A 10,546-nucleotide genomic window follows, 5' to 3' on the forward strand; every position below is an offset into this window, starting at 1 on the left:
TAAATTATAAAAACCAAGAGAAAAGTGATACAATTCCACCAGCTTAGAAAAAACAAAATTCTAATTAACATACACGTTGACTCATTACTTAATCTACAAACCCTTGCAAATATTAATCCACACTTGAATGAACTTCACAAACAACACAAATGTAAGCAACACTAACATCCATATGGTGATTAAAAAAAAGAACAAACTACCAATACTTAAGAGTAGCTTCACTCAACACAATCCAACTAAAATCACACAAACAGTTTTAAGAGATATAACCAATCACATTCTTTTTCAATCAAATCATACTTGAAAGGTCAATCAAACAAACAAACATATAAAATCCAATATGGTAATAGTAATAACAATATCCTAGTCTCCCTTAGCAGTTGCAACAATATCCTGAGCCACCTTCGGTTCCTCAACTGGAACTTGAGCCACTTGAAGCTTCTTCACACACGCTTCTGGCTCCAAAGCCTCAGCCAAGATTGAGCCACGAACAAGCCTCTCAACAGGGATTTTAATCACATCACGACGCATCCCAATATCAGCAACAACCCTACTTATACAATAAATCCCACACCCAACAACCGCCAAACCCGGAAAACTAGTGGTCAAATACCGAAGCGGAGACGAGAAAATCGCACTAGTGGCGGCTAAAAAAGACGCGGCCTGCCCACTACGCCCTACACTAATAGTAGTGAACACCAACAACCCAGTCTTACAATAGATTGCAAAATCCTCACAATTATTCTTGAAGATATTGTATCCTCCAAAACCATTTTCTAGGAGGAACTGAGCGCGATGGATGACGTCATCGGGAGGATCGGAATGCGCAAGCGTGCAAGTTCCACCTCGCGCTTTTGCGAGAAAAATAGCGGGGGAGACTGAGTATTTGAATAGATAAAGGTCGTCTCCGGATAAAAAGCAATCTAAGCATGAAGCGATGACACCTTCAGCTTTTGACTGGTCCCCACATTTTGGGCATGGGTCACCGTCTGAGTTTGACGGGGATGAGCTTAGGAGAACGCGGTCCAACACTGTTCCTGTCCCGATTTCTTGCCCTCCGCCGCGTGTGAAGTGGATCACTTTTTCATCACCGATGTATATGCCTGAAACATAAAATGTGTGAGATTTCTTGAAGCTTGGTTTCGTAATAAAATTGGTTTGGAATTGGAATAGGGAATTTACAATTTTCTCAAATGTTTGGTGATAACATTTGTGATTTGATTAGCACAACATACAAAATGGTAGGATATGGACAGAAGATAGAAAAAATCAGCCTAGAGAAACTAATTTGGGGAGAATGGATCCAAACTATCATATGTATTTTGCAATTATTATGAAATTGAATTTGGTATTAATGTATTATTGATCGTTTAATTGATTGATCGTAGTTTCTTTTTCCTTTGAATCGAAGAGTATGGTGACCAACATAGTTTTCAAATTATGTTTCTAGGTCACATTCCGAGAATTGCAAAGATCAAAATTTATGTGTAATTGCAGGTGATAAAATCCAAAATGGGTCGTGATTGAACTTGTCTTCTCTTTTGGGCAAACGGAGACTCAAAAAAGGAAATTTTTTATCACGGGGAATTTAGCATAACTTTGATTTTTGCAATTGCCCCGAAAGTTGCAGTCTTTTCTTTACGATAAATTATCAGAATACCAAATTCAATTTCAATGAAATGGCAGAATATCTTAATTCGATATGAGAAATTAAATATCCTTACATTATAAACCCTATCTGGATGAACACATATCCTGATTTAATACTGATTACAAGTTGTTCGTGAAGCATAACCCAAATTTACAGAGAATAAAGATAGAAATCGTAAATAAATGAGGGGAGAATTAGGGGGAAAATGAAGGAGGAAGAACCGTGATGAGCGTAGAGCCAAGCTGTACGCCATGTATAGATGTGATCGCCTGGTTTGATTTGTGATTTGTGGACTTTGTTAGAAAGTATTTGCTTCATCTCTTCCATTTTTCTTCCCCTCCCGATATCTCGATTTCTAGATTTCAAGAGAGTAGTTGCTTTGCTTCGTTAGGAGTACAATTCACAGCGCTTTGCAATCGTTTAGGCGTGTGAGGGTCCACAGGTTGCCTCTCTTAATCCAACTTCGCAGCCTTCGTAAGTTAGCGCGTGGACACTCTTTACTTTCGTTAGGGTAATATAACTTTTGCTTTTGTCCATAGATAATTATGATTTGTTTGCCTTGTTTTATTTTTTTAATAATTATGGGTGATATTATCGTATTATACACATGTTAAACAAGTATATTGATTAAATTATGTACGAAAAAACTATGATTACTCATAAAAATCAAAATTCTTATCTAAAGAACTATTATGGAATATGTACGTTTCAGATATCTATATACTTTATTTTTGTATTTGCGTTGTTAGTATATTTTTGTAGGTATCATGTTATGTCAATTGACATGACCTATACAACACGAAAACACTACCTGGCAACATAGAATGAATATGTTGCATAGCAGCACAACGTGATAGCACCGAATGAAAGCAGCGTCCGACAATATTGTTCGCTAGCACAGCCTAGTCCTCGACCAAGCACAACTTGCCATGCAATGTGGTTGAGTGGTGCTTGCATGTAGTGTTGTCACGTCATGTTGCTATGCGGTGTTGTCAAGCAGTGATTTTATGTTTTTTAGGTCATGTCAATTGACCTAACATCATCACCCACAAAAAATAAAAACAAACTTACAAAAATAGTCATTGTGGTTTATCAAATGTCACAAACTTAGTCCCTACTAATGTTTTATGCAAATGGTCCTTATGGTTTGCAAAAGTTGCACGAAAGGCCCTTTTAATAACACCAATTCTTTGATGCAAATGGTCCATGTGGTTTGCAAAAGTTGCACGGATGGCCCTTTTTTAATAACATGTGTCTCCCATGTGGGGGTATTTTGGTCATTTTAAATGTAACATGGACTAAATTCGTAACATTTTGTAAACCATAGGGTAATAATTAAATGGCCGAAGGAAAAGAGGAGGGGGAGGGGGGGGGGGGGGGGGGGGAGGAGGAGGGGGTGTCGAACTCGTGACCTCCACCCCCTTAAATTACCAGCACCTTAATCAATTTAGATGAATGCTCACTTTATTTATTCTTTCCTAAAATTAATTTATATAATAATAAAATCGTTAAAACATAAACAATAAATAAATTACAAAAAACATTTTTTTACATAATTTTGTTTTAAATAACACAAAATGTATTTTAGCATATTATAAAAAAAATAGTTTTTTACAAACAAATTGTATGCATTTTTATATATTTGTCTTACGTAATATATATATTTTTTATTTCTTTAAAAAATATGTTTTCATATAATATATTATTGTTGTATTGGAAGGTAAAATTGGCCGAATATATTTTGGTTTGGTCCAATCGGTTTTTCTAAAAACCGTTTTTCAGTTATGTGTATTTAAAAAAAACATAAAAAACCTATTCGGTTATATATCTTATTTAAATACGTATTCCACCTTAATCGCAAGTTATAAATCGTATGATTAGAATGAAAATTGAAAGAACTAATGATATATCTTTTTGAAATAATAATAATTAACACTACTCATGACATAAAAAAAATGTATAAATTCTTTTGGGTCGTTAGTTCTAAAACTGTTTTTTCGGTTATATGTATTAAAAACAACTTAACAACGATTTTGTTATGTATCTAAACAATTTATACTATTTTTTTATGTCAAGAGTAGTGTTAATTATTGTTATTTCAAAAAGATATATCACTATTTCATACCATCTTCATTTTAACCATACGATTTAAAACTTGCGATTAAGAAAAAATACATATTTTAAATAAGGTATATAATCGAATAAGTTTTTTTTTATGGTTTTTTATATACATATAACCAAAACCAATAACATATTTGGCCGATTTTGCCTTCCAATACATCGTAATAACATATTATAAGAAAACATATTTTTTAAAAACATGAAAAATATTTTACATAAAATAAATACATAAAAATACATATAATAAAAAACTATTTATTTTATAATTCGATTAAATACATTTCGTTTTATTTAAAAAAAATTACGTAAAAAAATATTTTTTGTAATTTATTTATTGGTTATGTATTTACGATTTTGCTATTATATAAATTAGTTTTAGGAAAGAATAAATCAAGTGACCATTCAGCTTAATTGGTTAAGGTGTTGGTAATTTAAGGGGGGTGTAGGTCAGGAGTTCGAGCCCGAGCTCTCCCCCTTCCTTCAGCCATTTAATTGTCTTTTCCAAACAAACTTTAAAAATGGTTCCCTTGGTTTTCCAAATGTTACGAATTCGGTCCTTGTTACACTTGAAATTGTTGGGCTTTCTACGCATCAAATACACTCTAAACTAGGTAGCGAAAAAATCGAAACTACAATATACCTAAGTGTACATGCAACCTACGTATCTATGGTTTCATGCTAATTACATATACCCTATGAAAACAAAACATAAAGAAGAATAGCATACCTCTTATGTAGCCCTAGATCTCCATGCTTAAGATCTTGATCCTTCATGAAGTTGCTTGGATGAGAGGACTCAAACTAGAATCCCTCTAATGGTATCACACCTAATGAAACCAAAGAGTGGAATAAAAATAACTACGAGAAGGGTCAATTTCACAAACCCTAAGAGGGTTAGAAATCATCCCTATGAGATGAGAAATAAGAGTTGGCGAAATTTCAAGCTAATGTGCAAGGAAGAATGAAATCCCTAAGGCCTTATTTATAGTCTTGGACCTATTCCTAGATTTTGTACTCCTTCTCATGTGGGATGGGAGCATAAACATGAAATTCACTCCTTTTCCATATGGGATGGAGTGATTTTCATCCGACCCTAATTCTATAAGGGTTTTGGAACATTCCTAATTAACCAACTGTCGATTAATGAATATTCAACCCTTTGATTAATTAAACTATTAATTAATTCCCAAAATATATTTATAATTAGTTTCTAGTTAATTATTAAACATAATAATTAATAAACCAATTTCTTCTTTATTTATTCTACTCAATTTGGGTCTTGAGGGCAACCCAAAAGGACCCTGTTATTATTAGAAATATTACCAACAGTTAATGACCTTGGATTCACTTTCCAACAGTCTTCCAATTGGACAAGTCATCAACTATACGAGGACCAATATTTCTCCAATAATCAACAAATAGTTAGCCATCCAATGCAACTACCGAACTCTTAATCTAATCAAGATTCAACCCTTAGATAAGTGATCAACCATCCCTTCATTCTATGATATATGTATAAATTCAAGACATGGATAATGGTCAATATCATAATTCAAGATTATTTTTCCGATAAAGATTTGTGACGACTGCATCTGACTACTAAATTGAACACATCAATTCCAGTCAGGGCTCGACTAAACACTTTAGATGTCAGCACCAAATTATCGAGGGGTCCATAGATATCATTTATCCTATTAAGGCAGAAAGAACAAATAAACTTTGACTACATAGTTTTTATCTACTTCGTCATGTCACACATAGACATACCCTTTATAACTACCAGTTACTGATAGCAATGGAGTAGACCAATGCATAACAGAATGATAGAGAAAACCCCACATGTACCTAGGTTTGAAAAATAGAAGATATTATCGTCTTTGAATTACTCGTGACTATATGCATGAAGTAATCTCTAAGCGCGGGTTGGTCCAATACTTAAATCTCTATTAGGTACTCATGAGTGTTAGCGCAATCTCTATGTTATGTCAAATCACTGTGGACAATCCACTAATACTCATGACAGTATTGAATCGCTACTTACTTCCAAGAGTAAGACCGACTATGGACGTTTGAGTAAATTAATACTCAAGAAGTGGGTTCCAAACATGCAAAAGGAGAAAACTTTGATAAGTTAATTGAAATGACTGATCTCCATCATATATTAAGATCTCCACTTAATAATCACCAAATCGAATTAACATTTATACTGCTTAAGTTCTCAAGTTTAAAACAAACTAAACTAAGAGTGTTCAAGCCAATTCATTTGCAAATCTAATGCCTCTTAACTTTGTCTGACTGTCAGACTTGGTCAGTGACATTGGCTTATGGAATGGATAGACAAGATTATCTTTCGATATGACTCATTAACTATGATGTCTTTACATTTGATTCACTATCAAATGGGTTGGTACTTACTGAGTATGCGTCGTGTAAGCTTGTGTGACCATGGGATCCATACTTGAGGTAAGTTCACCCTTAAAGTAACAAAGAGCCTCCAAAAGGACCATCAATGATTGAATTTCAACAAATATATCTTTAATGAATCTCTTATAGTCACGTTGTCTTCTTTGCAATTTAACCAACTGCCATGTAACGACCCAAAAATGAAGGGTAAAAATTTAATTTTTAGTATAGCGCAAACATTGATACCATTTGTTTCAAACATTTCAAATCATCATTAAGTAAGACATTTATCAGAGTTCATCCCAAAATCATTCATTACGAAAATCATAGGTGTGTGACCGCGATCAATCAGAGCCCTTCTTTTCCAAATCAATGATACCTGAACCAAAACTGTAAACCATAAACACAAAGCTTAGTGAGTTTCCCAGAGCATACCCCACACACAATCCACATAACACATATCATATTAGCTATAAAAGCTATCTCTAACACAGACCACATATCATATTAGCTATACAAGTTATCTCTACCACATAAGCCATGCATACCAACATATAAGGATGTCGTGGGCTCCCCCAGGGTCTTATACCTTCATGCCATGGGCTCCCCCCATGGTCTTTACCTAGTAATGTCATGGGCTCCCACACATGGTCTTATATCCAACTGCCATGGGCTCCCCTTGGGGTCTTCCATGCAATAACATACATAAACAACTAGCATATCATATATCACAGAAGTATCTATCATATTACATAACACATACATAAACATATAAGGTTGTCGTGGGCTCCCCCTAGGGTCTTATACCATCATGCCATGGGATCCCCCACATGGTCTTTACCTAGGAATGTCATAGGCTCCCCCATACGGTCTTATATCTAACTACCACAAGCTCCCCCTAGGGTCTTCCATACAAATATCAGATAATCACTAGCATACCACTTAGCATAAAGCTAACTATCATACCACATATCTCTACTACATCTAGTGTACCACATATCATAAAATGGGCCTTGGTGCCTTAGACCCATTGGTATGGTGAGAAGACTCACCTGACATTGCTGAAGTCCCGCGGATAAAACTCTAGCTACGGGTTGACAGGTTCCCGAACTATCAATCATCAAAACGATACCTAATTAATAATTAAGTTCCAATACGAAACCATAATCTACACTTGGGGTAAATGGACCATTTTACCCCTAACTTAGCTTGGTTCAAAACCAAGGCCCAAACTCACACTCTCAAGGCCTAAAAGCCCAATAATCAACCAAGGCCCAACATATGGCACATCTATGCCCCTGTTTTCCAAATTGGGCCCAAACCTCTACATGGACTTATTTTAAGGCTCAACCAATTATTCTAGTCCAAACAATTGGCATTCTGATGGCCCAATAACTAATAATCCTCAAGGCCCAATTATGGCCCACTTATGGCCTAATTTTCCAAATTGGGTCCAAGCCTTTCCAACGGGCCTTATCCTAAATCCTAATAATTTCCTTATTCCATAAATATGTTCCCAATTGGACCACAAAGGCCCACAACAGATTAGTCCAATAAATGGCCCAATAAGAACCCAAACCCAAACCCAAACCCAATTAGTCCAAAACAGCATGCTGCCACATGGCTGCTTTCCAAAATCAACTGAGATCTTCCGAGTCTCTAGCCGATCGGGTCCATGCGTCGAATCCTGACGTCACCAAATCCCAGGCTAAAATTGATTGCTATCTGACCATTGGTAGCCTTATCTTACAAAAGACCTTAATTAGTCCCTAGCTTTCTTGATCTCATAACTGTAGTGGCATTCCTACAGTCTTATCACTGGCTCAAACAGGTCTAATCCCTCTGGGGAAATCCATAAACCAATTTGTGGATTCGCCACGCCCTCACTACTGCACCCAAACCGGTGGGTACTACTGTTCCTTCCGCGTTCCACGAACACGCTCATGCCATCTACCAACCAAGTGAATGCTACAGCTACACTCGTAGTCTCGCAGCACTCTATCACTATCTGCCAACCTCATGAATGCTACGACTACCCCCACAGACTTACAACATTCTAGCACTATCCGACCGTTAGTGAATGCTACGGCTCCCCCACATTCTTACAACACCCTCTACATTATCTAAATATTAGTGAATGCTACGGCTCCCCTGTAGTCTTACAACACTTTCACCATACTGACCATAAGTGAATGCTACGACTCCCCCGTAGTCTTACAACACTTTCATCCTAGACCATTAGTGAATACTACGGCTCCCCCGTAGCCTTACAACACTTTCACCCCAACTGACCATTAGTGAATGCTACGGCTCCCCCGTATTCTTACAACACTTTCATCCTAACCGACCATTAGTTAATGCTACGGCTCCCCTATCGTCTTACAACACTTTCATCCTAATTGACCATTAGGAAATGCTACGGATCCCCCATAGTCTTACAACATTTTCACCCCAACTAGCCATTAGTGAATGTTATGGCTCCCCCCGTAGTCTTACAACACTTTCATCCTAACACAAACGCAACCCAATGCCTTACCCCTAATCTATCAATTCGAAACGCATACAGAGTCGAGCACGCACTACACCGAACACCCGAACTGAACCCAATTCATGACTGGATTCCCAACCCACTTCTCCAAATTCTGCTATCAAGCCCCAAGAAGATGTGATTCACATGTTGGGGAGTTTTAACAAACTCCAAACTCACACAACCCTCAAACCAAATAGCCAGTTGGCCCGCTATTATCCTCGATAAGGATGAGAAACCCATCTCGGTCCCACACTTGTCCCTGTCCTGAATACCTGCGCGATTCTCCCCCACTTAGATTCGACTCAATCTTCGCAATACATGAGATTTGATGGATTCCCAATCCTTCTTACTCTTAAATAACCAACTGCTGACAACCTGTTTCTTACCCGTGTGAGTGTTCTATTACTGGCCCAAACCCCAAAAGACTACACAACTCCTAAAGATCAGACGAACACTCCACGAATCCTAGAGAAACTAGTAACCTTAGACACCTTGAAATGATGCCACATCTATGTCTTGAAGTCCAAATAACCGATGCCCAGACCAAAGCCTCTGCAGTAGACCACTTCCCCTGGCGCCTCCAAAATCCGACTCACGCTCAATGGTTGAGTTACCAATCCTGACCGTAGACCTTCCGCATCACGTCTTTGAACCAATCTCGACCATAGACCTAGATAACATTGAACGCTCTAAACCAGCAAAGAGGGAAACAACCTTCCACTACCCACCCCGTAACTCACGGTATGTAAATGACATATGACCATGTTTGAAGGTATAACCCAAACACAAGCAGGGAAACAAACCCATAGATACACTAGCTAAAACCTTTGAAACGAAAAACTCCTTTGTGAAGTTTCCCACAAGTGGTGCACTGAATCCGACCCTGCTGGCCTCTCAAAAGCTGACCCGAACTCTTAGGTCTCTTTCCGAGACCCTCCAATATATGCACCTGATCTGGTCCCCTCTTCCCAGTGTGCTCCAAATCAATCCCTTCTCTCGAGCTCTAGGAATCATATCATTCGGGGTCTCGCATCCTGGCACACTCACCAGCTCAATCATTCACGGATGAATTGCAGTGGTTGAAGCAACCTTTGCCCTAAACCGGCTACAGACCACTTCAAAGACATAGTCTCCAATCCCGAAAGTGCAGTAGATCGCACAATCAATCCTTTACACCTGATACAAGAGATCCAAGGCAAACTCAAAATCCTGGCTGTCCTTCCGCTAACTGGCTAACCACCAGAGTCGAGATCAAACCCTAGTACTTCCCCTTGCGTGCTCATCCGCCTTCTGCACAACAGCTACCCTCACTATCAGAGCATAACCAAGAATTCTCCTTCCCATAAGCTTCTTAGATTTTCCAAGACTCTCACCAATTCAAGTATGGATCATGTGCTTTCAGTAGTACGGGCCCATACTACCTTCCATATGTATCCATACTTTCCCTAGCAATCCTCTCGAATCCTCTAAGTCACCTACTCCCCTGGTGCACCACATATCCGCTAACACAGCAATACAATACCCACCAAAGCAACTCCTAGGCTCCCCCTAGGTTCCCAACCTCACCGAACCACCCCACTAACTCACTGGAGCATATCCTATGCTTTCCTAGGTTCCCAACCTTGCCCTACCATCAGTTGTTGAAGAACTCCCCATGATGCCAGCCATCCACCTTCTGGATATCGTCATATCCACTTAGTAGCTGACTCCCATCACTCAAGAGTTCCACAAAGGATAAAGCAAGCAGCATTCGTGCAACAACACTACGATCCAAAGAACAATCATAGGACATTCAGCCCACATGCCACAACTCGTGCTATCCACATCCATCTATCACTGTC

At 38.1% G+C, this 10,546-nt stretch overlaps 1 protein-coding gene across 1 annotated transcript; it reads right to left on the reverse strand.

The window, feature by feature from the left end:
* Positions 1 to 203: 203 nt before the first annotated feature.
* LOC111916022 (protein LEAD-SENSITIVE 1) lies at positions 204 to 2,095 on the reverse strand. The gene is made up of 2 exons (XM_023911666.3): positions 1,873 to 2,095; positions 204 to 1,103 (listed from the first exon to the last, which is right to left on the reverse strand). The coding sequence occupies exons 1-2, from the start codon at positions 1,976 to 1,978 to the stop codon at positions 364 to 366; spliced, it is 846 nt and encodes a 281-aa protein (XP_023767434.1). The 5' UTR covers positions 1,979 to 2,095; the 3' UTR covers positions 204 to 363.
* Between the last annotated feature and the right edge of the window lie 8,451 nt (positions 2,096 to 10,546).

Source organism: Lactuca sativa, chromosome 2 (assembly GCF_002870075.4).
Source record: "Lactuca sativa cultivar Salinas chromosome 2, Lsat_Salinas_v11, whole genome shotgun sequence".
NCBI classification, from domain to species: Eukaryota; Viridiplantae; Streptophyta; class Magnoliopsida; order Asterales; family Asteraceae; genus Lactuca; species Lactuca sativa.

Coding starts and splice junctions, on each gene's coding strand:
- LOC111916022 (XM_023911666.3), bottom strand. CDS start 1,978: ATGGAAGAGATGAAGCAAATACTTTCTAACAAAGTCCACAAATCACAA. Junction 1,104..1,872: donor TTGGCTCTACGCTCATCACG/GTTCTTCCTCCT, acceptor TTTATGTTTCAG/GCATATACATCGGTGATGAA.